The 21,435-nt window shown below is 43.7% G+C and overlaps 1 protein-coding gene across 20 annotated transcripts in view; it reads left to right on the forward strand.

Annotated features, from left to right (window-relative positions):
* plekha6 (pleckstrin homology domain containing, family A member 6) overlaps positions 1–21,435 on the forward strand; it is a 338,544-nt gene that overhangs the window by 309,965 nt on the left and 7,144 nt on the right. For 10 of the 20 annotated variants that reach the window (XM_073030660.1, XM_073030659.1, XM_073030671.1 and 7 more), the window contains 8 exons: positions 2,184–2,363; positions 6,776–6,890; positions 9,830–9,939; positions 11,979–12,173; positions 13,502–13,663; positions 15,200–15,333; positions 16,354–16,502; positions 21,217–21,321. In XM_073030660.1, coding sequence (XP_072886761.1) covers positions 2,184–2,363; positions 6,776–6,890; positions 9,830–9,939; positions 11,979–12,173; positions 13,502–13,663; positions 15,200–15,333; positions 16,354–16,502; positions 21,217–21,317 — 1,146 coding nt within the window. In that variant the 3' untranslated portion in view covers positions 21,318–21,321. The remainder of the gene's footprint in view (positions 1–2,183; positions 2,364–6,775; positions 6,891–9,829; positions 9,940–11,978; positions 12,174–13,501; positions 13,664–15,199; positions 15,334–16,353; positions 16,503–21,216; positions 21,322–21,435) is intronic. The other 10 variants (XM_073030664.1, XM_073030663.1, XM_073030669.1 and 7 more) reach the window with 8 other exon arrangements.

The raw sequence follows: 21,435 nt of genomic DNA on the forward strand, positions 1-21,435 counted from the left end.
ATTCTACAGTACCAGCTGAAGGAGAAAGGGGCAGGTGAAAAATAGAAACACGCAAAACAAAATTGAAGTAACAATTAAAATAGGCAAAAATTAAGGGGCAGAAACTTCTTGTTCTTTTTTTACCGGCAAGTACCAAGTAAACAGGCTAAATTTGGTATATCATCCCTTTACTCTTGTTGTATGTTAATATTGTGTCTGATAGAATTTTCACCTGTTATTTTCCAAGTTGCTACCTGTTAACTCTGCCACAGTTCTGCTTCAGTGTGCACTAACAAACCGGGAACTAGGTGTGGAGTTTTGGGGGGGACAGTCCGCCTTTCTGTCCCAACAGGCCCCTTCCCCCGGCATCAGGACATCCCCAAGGTCATTAACTTCAGACTTTCTCCATTGGCTTGCAGATATTGAGGAATAATTAGATTAATCGAAATCCACGCTCAGCAATATTCAACTGGCTGCACAGGAAACTGGTTCTGAATTTCCTTTGGAAACAAGTGAATCAAATTTTGGAAGCTTGTGGGATAACAGTTACTATACAGCAAGGGTAGCCCTACCAACTAGGGATGGATTTGCGAGCCTTGTTTTCCTTTGGTTAGCTGGAATTACCCTTTCAAATACAGAATGAAAGTTCTGTGGAGTGGGTCGGACTTCCAGAGGTTCTCAATGTGGAAGAGTTTGAGCACGCTTGTGATAAGGTGTGTCAATGCTGAAGGGTAGGACCTTCTCACTGTTCAGAATTGTACGACACCCAACTAGGCTTACCTTGTACTCTGAACGGTGCAGAATACCCAGGCAGCAGTAGGACATCATAGCAACTGCAAACTTCAGCTTTTCTCGTGTTAGTGGAACACCATAGTTTGACATATCTCCCTCAAAGCAAGTTGAGCCTGTTAGGCTTTTACTTCCAGATCTGCTCAAAGATATCCCGGGCCATAGAGCACATGTCATGGGATCAACAAGGATAAGGTGGGAACCACTCAGAGAATGATGGTCTTTGATTTTAGCGCAAGAGTGCAATCGCTCTATTGTGTTCATGTTGGTCCTAAAGAACCATTGAAGCTGATCTCACTTTCCACCACAGATTCATAGCTGTATAAGTTTCTTCAAGTGTTTATCAAGAACCTACTGAAAGTCATGAAGGTCAGATTAATCACGTGTACATAGAGTGGAATGAGTCACTTGCATTAACAACCAACAAACCCAAGGATGTGCTGTGGAATGTGTCACCACACATAAAGGCCCACAGTGTTCTGTAGAGCAACACAAGCATCAGCTACAACGCAACAAAACAAGGCAACAACAGCAAAACAAGCCCTTTCCAATCCTCCCTCACACCCCACACACACACACACACCCCTCCCCCCCACCTCCCCCCCGCCACCAATCCCAGGACAGGCTGCCTCTGTGTGTGGCTCACTTGCTTGTGATGTAGTGATTCTCCCAGAGTTTGAATAGCCTTCCCAGTGTAGAGAGGCACTGCAGGAGAGAGTGATGGAGGCAGGCTTGCTGATAGCATTTAAGAGGTGTCTTGATGAGCACGTGTCGTCCAGACATAGAAGACCAAACCACATGCTGGAAGGTGGACTAAAATGAATGGTTGTTATGGATGTTCTAGGCAAAATAATCTGTTTACGTTGTGCATAATGCTATGATCTTGGTGATACGTAGTCGCCAGTGTCTTTGGGACTAAGTAACAGTGAAGAGTGCGGGAGATGTTAGGAATCTTCGCAGAGAAAGGACAGAGAGAGACTGAAAGTTCTCCAATTCCCATTTAATATTGATATTGGTTGATTATTGTCACATGTACCAAAACACAGTGAAAAGTTTGTCTTGCATACTCTTTATACAGATCAAATCATTATGCAGTGCATTGAGCTAAAATAAGGTAAAACAATAACGATGCAGAATAAAGTGTAAAAGCTACCAAAATACTACAGTGCAGGTAAGCAATGAAGTTGTAAGATCATAACGAGGTAGAGTGTAAGACTAAGAGTACATCTTATCATATAAGAGGTCAGGTCAAGTGTCTAGTAACAGTGGGATAGAAGCTTCATTAGGTTATAGCCCGTGCTTCTAGGCTGAAGCCGCATTTCATTGGGGAGTCCTTCCAAACACTAACCTCCTCTTGCTCACAGTCTTGCTGGCTTTGCAGTTACTCTTAATGCTTTGCTCGCTCTTTGTCTCAGGAGACCCGGCCGCCTCGACCGCCCCTTCCGCAGTCCTACCTGCAGCAAGGGCCGCTGCCTGTAGTCCCTCCTCTTCCCACTGAGAGCAGCCTCTGGGCCTATTCTATCGAGGACATCTGGGAGCAGGCGGAGAAAGGGAAGAGCACCTTGGACACGAGGAGAATTGAAGGAGCCACGGCAGTAAGTGGCTCACCAGGCCACTGTCTACATCACTCCCGAGTCTTGTGGTTTCCCATCTGTGTCAGTCCTGCTCATGATCTTTGAGGCATGAAATAAGTTGTAGGGGACCAACGAGATTCAGCACTGACATCAAACTCTCAGGGTGACGAAATGGCAGTGGCTGTTAATGTGCACCTCCAACTGAAGTGTGCAAAACACCCAATGTACCTTGTACCTTCAAATATACTTTGTGCCTAGGGAGGTTACCTTTAAGATGAAGCTTAACTCACTATGGGTTAATCATAACACTATGGGTTAATCATGTGTCAACTTGGGCCATCATTCATTGATCCTGTTATGGTTATAATTCTATAGATTTATTGAGTATGTCCACAAGAAAATGAATCTCAGTTGACATATATGTACTTGGATAATAAATTTACTTTTAACGTTGAACTATGGTTCAGTAACTCGAACTGAGGGAGTTCTGCATTCTTGCACTTGTCATCTTTCAGGCGAGCACGAATGCAAGCCCTCCTCCAGACCCAAAAAAATCCCAAGGCACTAGTCCAAAGAAAAGCTTTTATCCCTCTACTGATCCACTGATTTTCACAACTCACCCGTGATGGAAATCTGCTGAGCACAAATCAGTTGGTCCAATCCTTATATCAAAACTGTGCCAACTCCATAACTCATTGGTTCAATGCAGATTGGGTTATTCTGACTCATGATAGTCACTACATAAAGGGGTCTGGTGCTAAAGGCAATGGACCATTTTATTAGACTTAGATTGTCACAGAATATTAAGTATTCCTCTAAATGTTCATGAAATATTAAGCATTTCTTTAAATGTTCTTTTTTTGCATCAATAATATATTAGCCCTCAGAACACTGCATTGATACAAGAATAATTGAATGATACGGCAATAATTAAAAACTGGATTTCAGAGATAAAAATCCTTTTATTATCGAGGGTGTTTTTATGCAGACTATATTTTAATTTTGCCTTGGGAAGGGAGCTGCTTGGGTGACTGTATTTTCTCATGCTATGGACATTTCAGTGAAGTTGATGATGGCGCTTGGTGTGTCTGTAAAGTTGAAGTTTCACACAAGATTTGGGTGTCACAGGGTGGTTGTACCTCACAATTCCACTGAGTTAGGTTCATTCCTGACTTCCAGTGCACGTTCTTTCTGTAAGCACACGGGCTTCCCCCAGGTACTTCAATTACCTCCCACATCCCAGCAGTGTAAATTGGTAGGCAAATTGCCCCTAGCGTGTAAGTGGGAGATAAGATCTGGAGGGTGTTGCTGGGAATGTAGGGAGAACAGGATTAGCGTAAGTGAGTGCTTGAGACTGTTTCTGTGTTCAACACACACAAAATGCTGGAGGAACACAGCAGTCAAACAGCAATCTTTAACAAAGAACATGGTACAGTACAGGAACAGGCCATTCATCCCACAGTGTTGTGCCTAACCAGCTAAAAAGCAAATCAAAATCACCCAAACATTAACCCCTCCTACCTTCACCACGTCCGATCCCTCCATCTTCTTCACATTCATGTGCCTATCCAAAAGTTTCTTTAAAGCCTCAAATGTATTTGCCTCTACCATCGTAGCAGGCAGCGCATTCCAGGCATCCACCACTCTCTCAGTAAAAAACTTACCCCTCACATCCCCCTTGAACTTACCCCCTCCCATCTTCAATGCATCACCTCTGGTACCTGCCACCCCCAGCTCTGGGAAACAGATACCCTCTGTCCACTCTGTCTGTGCCTCTCGTAATCTTGTAAATCTCTATCAGATCTCCCCTCAGCCTCTGGCACTCCAGAGAAAACAACCCACGTTTATCCAACCTCTCATGATAGCTCATACCCTCTAAACCAGGCAGCATCCTAGTGAGCCTCTTCTGCACCCTCTCCAAAGCCTCAACGTCTTTCCTATAGTGGGAGCGACCAGAATTTTAGAAGAAAATGAACAGTCAGTGTTTCAGCCTGACACCCTTCATCAGGACTTGTTGCTGTGTTGTATGGTTCTCCTGATCTGTGTGCCATTCATAGATTAGTGCTTACCTTTTTAAGTCATGGAGTGATTGCGAAGTGGTTACAAATGAAGTAGGTTTTTTTTCTGATGTAACAATAATAACTTGCATTTATGTAGTGACTTTAACAAAGTAAAAACATCCAGGCCAGTTTAACTCCAAACCAAATGAGAAGATTTGCAGAAGGCTTGTTCCATGAAGGCTTGAATTTGAGGAATGTTTCTCAGAGATGGAAAGAAGTTAAGGGGGGAGCACTTCCAGAGCTTGGGGTCTTAACACTTGGAGGCTGAGCATTTGTGAAATGATTACATTCAGAAGGCTAAATAAAGGACTGCAGTTTCATAGATGGTTGTAGGGTGGGGATTGCAGGTATCAATGAGGGTATAGAGGGATGCAGATTTTAAATTCCCATCACTGCCAATCCTTGTGTCGGAGTAGGTCAGTCAGCACAGGGTGTGGATTGAACAGAAACACGAAGCAGTCACAAACCGACTGGAGACTCCTTATTTCATGCCTCTATATTTGGTGGCCAGTCTAGTGTTTTTGGTGTATCCCATTCAGATCTATTGTGTGACTTACAAAAAAATGTTGTCTCTTGAAACAGGCAAGTTGGATGTGTTGAGTGGGGCTGTGAGAGCAGTTCCACGTAACCTGTGGTCGGGAAGCAGGAGCCGTGTGCACCATAACACTGTCCATCTCTGTCCAGTGCAGATTCACTCAGTCTCTTCCTCTGCAGCTTCTGGCAATGACTGGAGAGAATAAAAAGAGTGCTGATCGACATCTTGCCTCTAACTTGTTCATCCTCTGGAGGGGGGGGGAGATGCAGAGTGTGGACATGTTACGTTCTCTGCCTGACCGCGTGGGTTTCCTCCGGGTGCTCCGGTTTCCTCCCACAGTCCAAGGACATAATGGTTGGAAGGTTAATTGGTCATTGTAAATTGTCCCATGGACGAGGCTGGGATCAAATCTAGGGATTACTGGGCGACATGGCTCAAAGGGCCGAAAGGGCCTTTTCTGCACTGTATCTCATTAATTAAAAAATTAAAAATTATACACCAGGGGGATTGCACCCTTCTCCTTGGCTACAACACACTGCAAGGCAAATGAACTGTTAGCTCTTGAGTGATGCCAATCGCTCCAGCATCTTATGTGTCCTGCTTGTCCTTAATGGATTAGAATTAGACATACCAGCAGGGATATATGGGCTTTGTAAGTCTGCCCTTTCTGATATGAAATGACAGTAATGTGAATGTTATCTGCTCATTTCCTTTACTCCTATTGTATCCCACCAAGTTGTCATAGTTAGCAGTGAGGTCCAACTGCATCATTATGGTCCCTGGACCAAACTGAAGACCATTCATCCCCCATGTCATTGACATATCCAGTAGAGGTTCAAGGGCCGATCCTCCCCAACATCTTACTCACACTTCTATCCCACAACCGCTGGCACTGAGGCTAACTTCAGCAACCTCACTAGACTAAGGAGGCCTCAACTTGTGTTGATCTAGAGACATTCCTGCTGGGAGTTCAGCCTCCTGCAAGTACAATATGCAAGAGTGCTCCCAGCCCCTATTAAAAGTCTGAGACTAGGTACAACTGGGCAGGAGTAAGGATTATTAATCCCAAGAGATGAGAATTTCCCAGGGAAAAAAAAGTGAAATTTACGCAATGACATCTTATCTCCCATGGGTAACTTGGTTGAGATTCACAATTCTTTCTCTGTACTTAAATTCAACAAATGAATTGAAACTCCTGTAACTGATTACAAACACAGGCTTCCAGCATATTAAATAGCGCATAAGCAAGCAAGGAATTTGCATCTCTGCAGCTGAATTTTATATTCAATTCAATGAAAGATTGTTTAATGTCACTTGCAGTACACATGAAGATGATTGTTACTCCGGATCTGATACAGGACAAAAATCTCAATAAAATAGAGAACACAATAATTAAAAAAGCAATAAATATGTAAGATAGCTTATATACATTGATTGTACATCCATAAAGTGATGCTAGGTACAGGAGTATCTGTACATAAGGTGACTCAGACAAAAAATGCTGAAGTAGAGATAGTTGGGGAGTGGATATAAAACTTTCTGCTATAATTTTACAGATCTGAATTTGCATCTGAGGGTTTGAGAGGAGCACCATTTAACCCCTGCCCTTTGCAATTACCCAAACTCTTTGAGCCCTCTCTAGCTGGTCAGGGAAATGCAGTGTTCCTCTGGATCTCGCCCAACTTCAGCCATACCTCCACAGAGCTGGGCATATTAAATCGTTCAGTAACCCCCTTCCAGCTCTCTGCCACTTTCTTCAACCAAGCAGCCCCCTGTACTGGGGCCATGGTCGCCAATCAGATATCACGGTGCTGATACACTCTTGTGTTTCCCTCCAGCAGAAGTCGGGTTTTGATGGTTCCCGGAAGGAGGACCTCCCAGTGTTGCAGCAAAGCTCGGAAGGCACCATGGGACAAAGTAAGCAGGAGACAGAAGTGGAAAAGCAGAACAAAGGTATCGTCTGCCAGGCATCATTGGGCAGATGCCCACAGATTAAGAGATATAGGGTTCAATGTTTATTTTTCATTCAGTAAATTCACAGACTGAGCCAGCATTCAATATCCATCCCTGATTGCCCTCGAGCATGCAGTGGTGAGCTGCCTTTTGTACCACTGCAGTCTTTGGTATTAAAGATTAAAATTATTCTACTGTGGACGTAGGACATCAGCTTACTATCCTGTTTTGGTAAATTAGTTTAGTATTGCCAAATGTGAAGGAGAATGTAGGATTTCTATTCTGATTTAATAAATTGGTTTAATATTGCCAAATGTGAAGTACAACATAGGCTTACTATTCTGGTTTGATAAATTGTTTTAATATTGTCTCATGTACCACGGTACAGAGAAAGACTTTGTTTTGCATGCCATCTATACAAATCATTTCATTGCAAAAGTACACAGAGGTAAAGATAAATATTATCTTTATTTGTCATGTGTACATCAATACATACTGTGAAATGTGCTTTTGTGTCAGTAATCAACAAAGTCCAAGGATTGTGTTGGGAAGTAGCCTCGCTTCCGGTGCCAACATAGCGTGCCCTCAACCTACCATTCCTAACCCATACGTCTTTGGAATGTGGGAGGAAACCAGAGCACCCAGAGGAAGCCCACATAGTCATAGGGAGAACAATGAATGAACGACGATGTACTTCCAAGTCAGGACAGCGTGTGGCTTGGAGGTCAACTTCCATGTGCTGGCGTCCAGTACTTTGCTGCCCTTGCCAAGATTTTTATTAATGGGAGATAAGCTGCTACCATTTTACAAGAGCGTCTCAAATAATTAATTCAATACTGAAGCACAGAATTAAAATAAATTGAGGTTTTCAGTAAAAGAGGAGCTCTGCCTCTTTTAAAAGGTGGTAGATGCAGGTTCAATTTCAACACTTATTTATTTTTACTTGTTTATTTGGCAATGCAGTGTGTGGTAGGCCCTTCTGGCCCTTTGTCACGTGCCTCCTCAGCAACCCTCGACAAACCCAATTAAACCTAACTTAATCGTGGGATAATTTACAATGACCAATTAACCTACCCAATACGCCTTTGGGGTACATGGATGAGCGGGGTATGGAGGGCCATGGTCCCGGTGTAGGTGAATGGGTCTAGGCAGGCAAACAGGTCAGCATGGACTAGGTGGGCCGAAGGGCTTGCTTCTGATCTGTAGTGCTCTATGACTATTTATTTCAGATCACACAGCACTGATATATTTTACTTTATATAATCATGACCTGCGTTGATAACGTAGATGTAAAGCACTCTGTAAGAGCATTTCCAAAAATCCTGAGCCGCTTGAGTGAATATTACGACAGATGGTGAAAAGTCAAGAGATATAATGGAGAATCTTACTGGCGGAACCTCCAAGGGGACCACAACCTTGACGTGGTTTGGAGGCTTGCGTGCCTCAGTGACTATGTTGGCTGGAGCCAGGACTTTATGCTTTGGCTCTTGGTAGGGTCACCCTTGCCAAACAGGTCAAAGGGTAGAGGCCAGACTAAGAGTGGTCCATTGGTCCTCCAGGTTCATGGGTTCAGCTCAGGATTAACAACCCTGGCTGGTAAAACTGTTACGGAAGCAGCAATGAGGAATCCTTCTATGTCTGAGTGGCCAAGGACAGACAGAAATGGAGGACTTTCATTGCTGCACCAAACACCAGCGGTATAGCTGGAGGAACAAGAGGTGTAGATGTTTAGGAAAGGACTCCTGACCTCTCAGCCTACCTCGTTATGGCCTTGTATCATATTGTCTGCCTGCATTGCACTTTCTCTGTAACTGTAACACTTTATGCTGCAATGTGATACCCTCAATGCACTGCTGTAATGAAATTAACTATATGGATGGTATTCAAGACAAATATTTCACTGTACCTTGGTACATGTGACAATAATAAACCAATTTACCAAGTGATTGCAGAATTTGTAGTCACAAGAGTCGAAGGCAGAGTCATTGCTGTGGAAGGAGAGAGATGTAGGAATTGAGAATCTGTAAGCAACACTGTGTCAGGCTGAAGAAGGTATGTTTAAGCAGAAGGGTTAGCACGTGAGTAAGAACTTCTAAATTGAGTGCTCGGTGTGAACGAGTTAATGAATGTGAAACTCAGCAGTAACAGTCACAGGATAATGCACCAGGCACCTTTGATCAGCAGCACTTCTGGTTTCTGTCAGATGGAAGTAGATGAAAGATTAGCTTTATTTGTCACATGCGCATTGAAACATACAGTGAAATGTGTCTTTTACGTCGGGTTGTGCTGGGGGTCGACCGCCAGTGTCGCCACGCTTCCGGTGCCAACATAACATACACACAGCTTACTAATGTCTTCGGAACGTGGGAGGAAACCGGCACGGTCACGAGGAGTATGTAGAAAAACTTTACAGAGAAAGATGTGAATCGAACCCCAGTCTTTCAGCTGGCATGTTACACTACTGTGCTATATAGAATGTGAGCCAGAATGAATGTTTAACTAATTCTGACTCACCGGTGCAGTAGTGAGGCAGTGTCACACCGCTGAGTGTTTCAAGAATTTTCTGTTTTTATTTCAGATTTCCAGCACCTGTGGTTTTTTTTCTCTCTTATTTTCAAGGAAATCTGTCCTATTCACTCTGGTCATAGGTGACTCTAGACCCAACAAGGTTATTTCCTCTTAACTATTCCTCTGGCAGCACATAGGCATGCACAGTAAATGTTAGTCTTTCCAATCATGTCCTCGCCCCACAAGTGAATGAATAATAAAAAAAATCCACCGGAAAGAAATGAATGATATATGTTGGTATCCTGTCCAAGTTATGAGAACAGAGAATCATTTGTAGAATTTCACTCTTTACATGCATAGAATATTTTTTTGTGAACACTCAGGCTAGAGCAGACAGTTTTTTGATCCATTTTTCCATCTTGGTTCTACAGTAGGTGTTGTCCCTCCAAGGACCAAGTCGCCTCCAGAAGATGTGTCTCCGACTCCATCCAGTCTTACAGTCCGGAGCAGCGATAAAACTAACTCTGAATTTCTGACAAGAGTAAGTGAGAAAGTGGCTTGTAATTGATCCTCATCCTCCACAGTTCTATTCTTAACCTAAAAGATGAAAACTTGCAATAATTTTTAGCAAATAAATTCAGTTTGGAATGGCCTAATCGATGGCTTTTTAGATCAGCTTGTAGTTGAGCTCACTAAGGGATAGGCAATTCTGGATTGATTGTTATGTAGTTAAGCAGATTTGATTAGGGAGTCTAATGTAAAGGAACCCTTGTGAGGCAGTGATCAAAATGTGATAGTATTCTCCCTGCGGATTGAGAGGAAGAAAGTAAAGTCAAATGTATCAGTATTACAGTAGACTAAAGAGAATTACAGAGGCATGAGAGAAGAGCTGCCAAAAGTTGATTGGAAGGGGACACTGGGACGGGTGATGGCAGACAGCAATGGTTGGCATTTCTGGGAGAAATTTGGAAGGCGTAGGATAGATAAAGCACAAAGATGAAGTATTTTAAAGGGAGGGTGAGACAACCATGGCTGACAAGGGAAGTCAAAGACAGCATACAAGCAAAAGAGAGGGCATATAATAGAGCAAAAATTATTGGAAAATTAAAGGATTGGAATGTTTTCAAAAACCAACAGAAGGCAACTGAAAAAAAAAATAATGAAAAAAATGATGAAATATGAAGGAAAGCTAACCAATAATATCAAAGAGGATACTATTAAGTTTTTTCAGATATGTAGAGTAAAAGAGAGGTAAGAGTAGATATTGGACCACTGGAAAATGATGACGCAGCAGTAGTAATGAGTGACAAAGAAATGGCAGACAAACTTAATCAGTATTTTGCAGTATGCCAGAAATTCAGGAGTATTGGGGCAGAATTGAATGTAGTTACTATTATTAAGGAGAAGGTGCTTGCGAAGCTGAAAGGTCTGAAGGTAGAGAAGTCACCGGCACTATACCCCAGCGTTCTGAAAGAGGTGGCTGAAGACATTGTGGAGATATTAGTAATGATCTTTCAAGAATCACAAGATTCTGGAAGAATGGTTCCAGAAGAGTGAATGATTGCAAATATTATTCCACTTTTTAAGAAGGGAGCGAGGCAGAAGAAAGAAAATTATAGGACAGTTAGCCTGACTTCAGTGTCAGGGAAAATGTTGGAATCATTTTTAAGGCTGAGGTTGCAGGGCACCTTGGAGGCAGATGATAGAGGTCAAAGTCAGCATGCTTTCCTTAAGGAGAAATCTTGCCTGACAAATCTGTTGGAATTATTTGAGGAAATAACAAGCAGGACAGTCAAAGGAGAGTCAGTTGTTTACTTAGATTATCAAAAGACCTTTGCAAGGTGCCGCACATCAGGCTGCTAAACAAGATAAGAACCCATGGTATTACAGGAAAATACTAACATGGATAGAAGATTGGCTGAGAGTGGGAATAAAGGGGCCTGTTAATGTGCTGTACTGCTCAAATATTCTATAGTATGCATTTGTGTAAGTGCAATATCTAGGGATATTTCATCCAGTGGTGGGGGGGAGGGGGTTGTGGTTGGTTTGCAGAGGAAAGAAAGCTTGATTAGGAAGTTAAAGTCGGGCCTTTTGGGATGATGTCAGGAAGCTTTATAGGGAACACTTTCCCCCTCCATTCTGCACTCCACTCAAATAGATGAGGATGAAATAAGATGTTAAAACTGAGATGTGTCGAGGTTTACAGATCTTAGGCTGGAAGGTGGAGGTAGGACCATAAGACATAGGAGCAGAATTAAGACATTCAGCCTCTCAGGTCTGTTCTGGCAAGATGGAGTTTCAGCAAGATTTAGTTGAGTGTTATGAAGTATTGGAGTATGTACAACCATTGAACTCCCTCGATGAATTGGCACGATAGTAAAATAGTGAAATAATCTCAAAAAGTAATCTTGGAAATCTGCCGAGTACTTCCAACTGTTAATGAGTGAAACGGTCTTAATAGTCTATAACTCTTAATCATCAGATGAAACACTGGGTTCTGCCTTAGTTGAGTTGTTTCGTGTGTTTGTGCCCATGCCTCTTCTCCCCGCCACGCTGACCTGTCTTTTTGTCCTTTTACAGGAAAAGGCGAGGAACAGCACACACTCAAATGATACCAAATCCAAGATGAGTGTGGAGGAGCAGGCTGAGCGCATGAAGAGGCATCAGAATGGATCGCTACGAGGTCAAAACAAGAGGCGCAGCCTGACCTTGACATCTGGACTGCTGGCAACGATGGATAGCAGCAGCCCAAAACCCAATGTTCGGAGAGTCACGGTAGGTCGAGGGCATTCACTGCCGTGGTCAGCACGTCACCCACAGGATGTGATAACTTGAGAGAGAGTGCAGAAGAGGTTCAAGAATGTTGCCTGGAATGGAGGGTTGTGGTTATACAGAAAGATTAAATCAACTGGATGTGATAGGAATGTAGGAAGCCCAAAGGTGATCTTATGGGGGGTTTATGAAATCGTGTCGGGCGTAGATTGGATGCATGATGGCTTGGTATGGTAACTGCTCTTCACGTGACACAATACACTGCAGAAAGTTGTGGCCACAGCTCAGCACATCCTGGAAACTACAGTCCTCCTATGGACTCTGTCTGCACTTCTCGCTGCCTCAGTAAAGCAGTTAACTTAATCAGAGACCCCACTCACCCTGTACATCTTCTTCACTCCTCTCTCACCCGGAGAAGACACAAAAGCCTGAAAGCACGTACCTCCTGGCTCAAGGTCGGCTTCTACTCCACTGTTATAAGACGATCAAATGGTTCCCTAGTACAACAAGATGGCCTCTTCGCCCCACAGTCTGCATCGTTATGATCTCAAACTTTATTGTGTACTTGCACTGCACGTCATCTGTAGCTGTTACACTGCATTGTTCTTGTTTTACCTTGTTCTACTCAGTGCTCCAGGTCAAGATTTGATCTGTATGAACAGTATGCAAGACAAGCTTTTCACTCTTTCTTGGTGCATGTGACAATAGTGAACCAATATCAATATAATTCAAGGGTACGGATTTAATTCAAAGTGGAGAAATTTAAAGGATATACGAGGAGGCAAGTTTTTCCACACTGTGTGTGCTCAATGTGGCAAGTATGGATGGGGTTCTGTGTGAGGCAGATACAATTAAAATATTTTAATAACCCAGCTGGACAGGCATTTGGACTCTGAATCAGCTGAGGAGTTTAATTTCAATGAATTAAAAAAATGTGTGCAGCAGAAAACATCCATACCAGAGTTGTCTGGAAGTTGATAGTACAGTAGGTTTAAGGTTAAAGGTTTAAGGGGATTTCAGGAAGGACTTTCTTTTCACCCAGTGGGTGCTCTGCCTGCATGATTAGTAGAGGCAAAGACTCTTCACAACCATTAAAAAAGTGTCTAGACAGGCACTTAAATTACCAAGGCATAGAAAGTTACAGACCCAGTGCTGGTTAAGGCAGTTATTATAGATAAATACCTAAGGATCAATATGGTCAGGGTGTGACACTGTGACTCAATTATTTAGCTTAAAGTAGTGAAAGTTTTTGTGGCAAAACCATTGGTTTTCATGGGATAGAAATCTTCTTTTTGCGATTCTCCCCAACCCCTTTCCCTCCCCATGACCAGGTTCCCCGCCGTAAGACCACGGAGATTGATATCTCTCAGCTGGAGGCAGCTGTCCGGGAGGACTTTACGGGCAAATACCACGAGACTCCAAGGGAGGAGATCGCACGACTGAGAAGAATGGACCTGGAGCCAGAGCACTACTCTTTGGACATCAGCAAGGAGGTCTGTGACCTGGGGCGGTGGTTAAAAGGCAATGTTGGTGTTAGGGCAGTGAGAACTTGGGTATGTGCTGTGCCTGAGGAATAGCTGGAGGTACACAGTTGTATTGGTGCTTCTTCATCACAGACTTACTTCAATGACTATTAATGATTATACGCTCACAATCGTAGGGCAGTTAAGGCTAACTGGGGAAATGAATTTATAGGGCAAGTTTGATGGCGCACAGGACGTCATTGAAACCTATCGAATGTTGAAAGGCCTTGACAGAGTGGATGTGGAGAGGATGTTTCCTGTGGTGAGGGAATCTAAAACCACAGGACACAGCCTCAGAATAAAGGGGTGTCCTTTTAAAATGGAGATGAGGAATCTGTGGAATTCATTGCCACAGGCAGTTGTGGAGGCCAAGTCATTGGGTATATTTAAGGCAGAGGTTGTTAGATTCTTCATTAATCGGGGCGTGAAGGGACAGGAGATTGGGGCTGGGAGGAAAAATAGATCAGCCATGATAAAGTGGTGGATGAGATGTGATTAGCCAAATGGCCTAATCTGTTCCTATACCTTATGGTGTTATAGTCTAAGTTAGAAAAGATGGAAAAACTTAAATGGTGTAGTGTCTGGGAGAAGCTTGGGTGGAGGATGGTATGGACCAGAAGACTGAAGGGCCTTTTCCTTCCTGCTGTTCACTATGTGTTAATGAAATTGCTCAGACTCAAGCTCATGAGATCACATGGGATCATGCCGTCAGGATTAACTCAGTTGCTGTCTCTACGGAGACTGCCCTCTGGTGGCTGAATTTCCATTTTTTGATTTGGATTTTCACCAGCTACAGTGTTTTGCTTCTTTGTGGCAGAGTTTGTGACTGTTCAGTGTTTATCACACATTACACATCCGCCATCAGTCCACAGCTCTCTACTGAGTCACATTTGGAAAGGTTAGGATCTGACATCCTCATCGAGCCTTCCTTGGAAGGTCGAAGTGGTGTGTGGTACAGGGACGTTTGGGAAGGCGAGGAAGTGTGCTTTTGAGGCAAGAGACCCAGTCTCCAAGTAAACAGTTTGAATGCCCAAACAAGTGTACAAAATTATGAGGGGTATAGAAAGGGTAAATGCAAGCAAGCTTTTTCCATTGAGGGGATGGGCGACTAGAACCAGAGGTGATGGATTAAGGGTGAAAGGTTGAGATATTTAATGGGAACCTGAGGGGGAATTTCTTCACTCAGAGAGTGGTGAAAGTGTGGAACGAGCTGCCAGTGGAAGTAGTGGATGCAAGTTCAATTTCAATATTTAAGAGGAGTTTGGATAAGTACATGGATGAAAGGGGAATGGAGGGCTAAGGTCTGGGTGTGGATTGATGGAACTAGGCAAAATAATAGTTCTGCACAGACTAGTTGTGCAAAAAATATTCATCTCCCCGGTGCTGACCTAACTCATTTCTTGAGGTATTTCTGTGTCACTGTTTGCTTCACAAAAGGCAAGTCGCATTCAACGTGTCCAAGTTGTAAATTCTTCCCTGTTCTTGTTCTATTTGCCTCTCATTCAGTTGTCCACGCCAGATAAAGTCTTAATCCCAGAGCGTTACATTGAGTTTGAACCGGAGCTCCCTCTTAGTCCAGAGGAGATCAAAGAGAAGCAGAAGAAAGTGGAACGAATCAAAACCCTCATCGCAAAGTCCAGGTACCCTGACACCACGCGAGAGCTATAAAACACAGTTGGGTAGCAGAGCAGGGATTTGTGGAGCAACCTGGGTCTCAGTGCTAGTAACCTCAGCTGGCCTCACAGTTGAAAGAACTCCTTCATCGTACAATCATAGCCAGTCTGTGACCGCAGTACCACAAAATTGTGAGAGGCGTATATAAAAGGTCAGTACCTTTCCCCCTGCATAGAAATTTCAAATACTGGAAGACATGCATTTAAGGTGGGAGGGGAAATGTTGATCAGGGGGGGTGCAGGGCATGTTTTTTTTTACACAGTCGAGCCTGGAAAAGACTCTCAGGCTTAGTCGTAGAAGTAGGTATGTTAATTGTGCTTAAGAAGCTGTTAGATAGACATACAAAATGTAGGTCATGTACAGGCAGAAGAAATTTAGTTTAATTTGGCATTGTGGCCAAAGGGCCTGTTCCTGTGTTGTCCTGTTCTGTATTCTAATGCAGATATATAGTTGCCTTTTGAAATGATCTGACAAGCACTACTACCAAAATGCATAGGTTCCAGTAGCAAGCCACTCTGGTCTTCAGTTCCTGGACGTAACTGTGGTTGGGTGTAAAAAGACCTGTCTTCCAAATTCCAAATGATATGCCCCCATAGTCACACAGTCCCAATGAAACTTCTTTGAGATGGTGCATGCAGAAACGATCTCATCTCCTCTTTGTGAAGTGAGAAAATTTGCTGCCCCAGCCCGTCCTTCCACACCCCCCCCCCCACCCAAGAGGAGATTCAGCAACTGGTTCACCTTCGTTGTGTGAATCATGTGATTAGTTTATTTGCAACTGCATGGCAGGAGTGGGTACTCACAGAGTCTGAGTGGGTTCTGAAGCTGGTCCCAAATGGAGTCCTGCAGCCCAGTGAGTTCCAGGGACAGTAGAAAAATCCCGTGAAGAGGTTTCTTGCGACCGAGACCTGTTCCTGGAATTGGGTATTCACATAGGAGTGGTTCCTCTGCATTGGATAGTCCTCCTGAATGCTGTTCCCTGTTAGTTTGCAGAACATCGTCCCACTAACGGAGGGGCTCAGTGACAGTAACATGGATCCCGAACTTCAGCTGCAGGAACAGGAGAAGAGGATTGAGATCTCATGTGCTCTCGCCACGGAGGCATCCAGACGAAGCCGGCTCATATCAGGTAAAGGTGAGGGGATTGGACTATTGTTGGTTTGTTGTCATGTGTACTGAGGTTCATTTGCATGCCATCCACATGGATCATTTCACAGCATCATTATCTCAAGACAGAATGGAGGAAGAGCAATAACAATACGGAACATAGAATGGTACAGCACAATACAGGCCCATCGGCCCACGGTGTTTTACTCTACCCCAAGGCCAATCTAACATTTCCCTCCCAGATCACCCTCTATTCTTCTTTCATCTGTGTACCTATCTAGGAGTCTCTCAACTTTTAAATGTCCCTAATGTATCTGCCTCTACCACCACCTCTGACAGGGTGTTCCACACACCCACCGTTCTCTGTGTAAAGAACTTGCCTCTGATATCTCCCCTATATTTTCCTCCAATCACACTGAAGTTACGCCCTCTCCTATTAGCCATTACCTCCTTGGGGAAAAAGTTGCTGGGTGTTCACTCTCTGTATGAATGTATCAAGTCACCTCTCATCCTCCTCCACTCCAAAGAGAAACTATAGTGTGACAGCTACAGAGGAAGTGCAGAGCTGGTAGATCATAGGTGCAAGGCCATGATCAGGTAGATTGTGAAATCTATTGTTCTTATTCAATATACATGGGTTCTGTTCAATAATCTTGTAACAGCAGGATAGAAGCTATCCTTGAGCCTGGTGGTATGTTCAGACTCATGTATATTCTGCCTAATTTAATTCCATTGGCTGCCTTTCCAGGGCAGCAATAGAGGTAAATAGTGTCCCTGGGATGATGAGGGTAGGGAGGGTACATTGAGAAATGTTAGGGTCTGACATTCACACCATTCTCTGTGTAAAGAACTCGCCTCTAATATCTCCCCTATATTTTCCTCCAATCACCCTAAAATTATGCCCTCTCCTATTAGCCATTACCTCCCTGGGGAATCTCAGATCCGGATCAGGATGCATCTCAGTTTGGTATAGTAACCTTTATCGCAAGAAACAGCAGAGTTGTGGGCACAGATCAGCACATCATGAAAACTGGCACATCCCCCTCCCCACCCTCATCATCCCAGGGACACTATTTACCTCTATTGCTGCCCTGGAAAGGCAGCCAGTGGAATAAGAATAAGGAACCTTGGTTCTCTAGGGATATTGGAACTCTGATAAAGAAGAAGAGAGAGATGTATGACATATATAGGAAACAGGGAGCAAATAAGGTACTGGAGGAGTATAAAAAGTACAAAAAAAAACTTAAAGAAATCAGGAGGGCTAAAAGAAGACATGAGGTAGCTTGGCAGTCAAGGTGAAGGATAATCCAAAAAGCTTCTACAGGTAAATTAAGAGCAAAAGGATAGTAAGGGATAAAATTGGACCTCTTGAAGATCAGAGTGCTCGGCTATGTATGGAACCAAAAGAAATGGGGGAGATCTTAAATGCGTTTTTTGTGTCTGTATTTACTAAGGAAACTGGCATGGAGTCAATGGAAATGAGGCAAACAAGTAGTTAGTTCATGGAACTTATACAGATTGAAGAGGAGGAGGTGCTTGCTGTCTTGAGGCAGATCAGAGTAGATAAATCCCCAGGACCTGACAAGGTATTCCCTTGGACCTTGAAGGAGACTAGTGTTGAAACTGCAGGGGCCCTGGCAGATATATTTAAAACATCGGTATCTATGGGTGAGGTGCCGGAGGATTGGAGGATAGCTCATGTTGTTCTGTTGTTTAAAAAAGGTTCAAAAAGTAATCCGGGAAATTATAGGCCGGTAAGTTTGACGTCTGTAGTAGGTAAATTATTGGAAAGAGTACTAAGAGATACAAGTATTTGGATGGACAGGGTCTTATTAGGGAGAGTCAACATGGCTTTGTGCGTGGTAGGTCATGTTTAACAAATCTATTAGAGTTTTTCGAGGAGGTTACCAGGAAAGTGGATGAAGAGAAGGTAGTGGATGTTATATACATGGACTTCAGTAAGGCCTTTGACAGGGTCCCGCATGGGAATTTAGTTAGGAAGATTCAGTCGCTAGGTATACATGGTGAGGTAGTAAATTGGATTAGACATTGGCTCAATGGGAGAAGTCAGAGAGTGGTAGTGGAGGATTGCTTCTCTGATTGGAGGCATGTGACTAGTGGTGTGCCACAGGGATCAGTGCTGGGTCCATTGTTATTTGTCATCTATATCAATGATCTGGATGATAATGTGGTAAATTGGATCAGCAAATTTGCTGATGATACAGAGATTGGAGGTGCAGTGGACAGTGAGGAAGGTTTTCAAAGTTTGCAGAGGGATCTGGACCAGCTGGAAAAATGGGCTGAAAAATGGCAGATAGACTTTAATACAGACATGTGTGAGGTATTGCACTTTGAAAGGACAAACCAACGTAGAACATACAAGGTAAATGGTAGGACACTGAGGAGTGCAGTAGAACAGAGGGATCTGGGAATACAGATACATAATTCTCTAAAAATGGCGTCACAGGTAGATAGGGTCGTAAAGAGAGCTTTTGGCACATTGGCTTTTATAAATCAAAGTATTGAGTATAAGAGTTGGAATGTTATGGTGAGGTTGTGTAAGGCATTGATGAGGCCAAATTTTGGAGTATTGTGTACAGTTTTGATCACATAATTACAGGAAGGATATTAATAAGGTTGAAAGAGTGCAGAGAAGGTTTACAAGGATGTTGCCGGGACTTGAGAAACTGAGTTACAGAGAAATGTTGAATAGGTTAGGACTTTATTCCCTGGAGTGTAGAAGAATGAGGGGTGATTTGATAGAGGTGTATAAAATTATGATGGGTATAGATAGAGTGAATGCAAGCAGACTTTTTCCACTGAGGCTGGGGGAGAAAAAAACCAGAGGACATGGGTTAAGGGTGAAAAGAGAAAAGTTTAAAGGGAACATTAGGGGGGGCTTCTTCACACAGAGAGGTGGGAGTGTGGAATGAGCTGCTAGATGAAGTTATAAATGCGAGCTCACTTTTAACATTTAAGAAAAACTTGGACAGGTACATGGATGAGAGGTGTATGGAGGGATATGGTCCAGGTGCAGGTCAGTGGGACTAGGCAGAAAAATGGTTCAGCACAGTAAAGAAGGACCAAAAGGCCTGTTTCTGTGCTGTAATGTTCTATGGTATGGTTCAATGAGGTGTCCATTCTAGATTTGCATATTTACAGAGCCTCCCTGCAGAGACCTCATTCCGTCCTGCATTCCATTTCCCCGGGTCTTCAAGTGAAACACCATCCCACAAGCCTCATTCGATCATGAGTATGAAGCCATCGATCTGCAAGCTCTTCCCTAGAAAGCTGACTGGTCTGTTACAGTGCTTTAAGTTTTGCAAAACCTCGAAGCAGGTATGGTAAAGGAGTGAGCCCAATATCCCCCATCCAGGGCCGGGGGAAAGCAATAAAGTGAAGGCAGATCATGTATGTGCTCAGGTTCTATTTTAACAGAATCCCCTGAACACTGAGTGGCTGTTTAGGGTTGGCCTACTGGCAACATTCCTTACTAAAAGCAGAAACATTTCATTCCTCTGGTACATCCTCACATTAATCTTACTTCATCACCAACTTTGGAGATCTGGAGGAATTGTGTGTAGGCGTCTGACCCGTCAATCTGCACAGAGCACTGACCAAAGATTAACGGTGCAGAGTGTGGCCAGTAGAGTGGTTGCACCAGTCGAAGTGGGAGACCAGTCCATTGCCGTATGGTCATCGATTGGAAGAGGAGGGGTCAAGCTGTGGGTGTGAGGCAGCTCTATGCAGTACTCCAGAGAACCAGAGGGCAAAGTGGAAGGGCAGCAGTTTAAAATGGAGAAGAGGAGATGTGTGGGGTTTGTACTTGCTTCCTGGTCACTGTAGGGTTCCTCTGTGTGCTTTGATTTCCCTCAGCATTCAGACAGATGCAAGCTGGTAAGTGAATTAGCCATTGGAAGTTGCCCCCAGTGTGTAGCTGGGGTGTATTGATGAGAATGTGTGAAGAAGAGATGGGCAAGGGTAGGATTAGTTCAAAACCATGTAGTTGAATGGGCAGCGTGAATCTGGAGAGCCAAAGGACCCCTGTCCAGGTTACAACACTTGATTCTGTGGAATTGTGCATGGGAAAGGTCTGCTACTGTCCAAGTTGAGGCAGTGGGTCCCGGGCCCAAGAGTGTATCGAAGTGGTAGGGCCCAGGTCCAAGAGTGAGGAATGACCCAATGTTTGGCCGACTTGAGCGCTGGGCGAGATTGAAAAAGTCCGAGTGTCGGGGCTGGAGGTGACGGACAGGACAGGCCAGTGTTCCGCTCGCTGCTTGGCGAGGTTTACGTGTCTCTGCACTGAACTGAGGCTGAGGCCTGCAACTAACAGGCTTCTGGATTGGATATGACTGGCTTGGTGGCTGTGGTCTCACTTTTGTGAACTTCAGTTTTGAATGTTAGTTGTGTACTTTTATTGTTCGCACGAATTGTTTTCCGCACATCGGGTGTATTTTTTTAATGGGTCCGATTGGATTTCTTTGTTTTGTGGCTGCCTGTAAGGAGACGAGTCTCAAGGTTGTATAATGTATACATACTATGATAATAAATGTACTTCGAACTTTGGAATTGCGACTGTGGAGGAAGCAGGTAAGGTTGCAGAAATATGGGGGGGGGGGGGTGAAGAATGCAGCACTATGGAAGGGCAGGTCTCTGTTGCAGGGAGATGGGATTAAGGGTGCTGTGAGGAGGAGCTTGTCATGAAGTCTGCTTCATTTATTCCATCCTTTCATTCCATTTAGTTCCAGCGTCGGACGCATCAAGTCCATCAACCCCACCATCATCACCCCTCTCATCACTGCCACCACAGGTCACTGATGGAAGCCATTTAATGTGTGTCTGAAGAAGTAAGCACTTTTAAGAAAACATTTGTCATTTTTAATTTACTTGTGTTAACTATAGTTACCTGATTATGGAATGATGCAAGCTACTGACACCTTGTATTCTCAGGATGACCAGTT

Source organism: Hemitrygon akajei, chromosome 27 (assembly GCF_048418815.1).
Source record: "Hemitrygon akajei chromosome 27, sHemAka1.3, whole genome shotgun sequence".
Taxonomy (NCBI): domain Eukaryota; kingdom Metazoa; phylum Chordata; class Chondrichthyes; order Myliobatiformes; family Dasyatidae; genus Hemitrygon; species Hemitrygon akajei.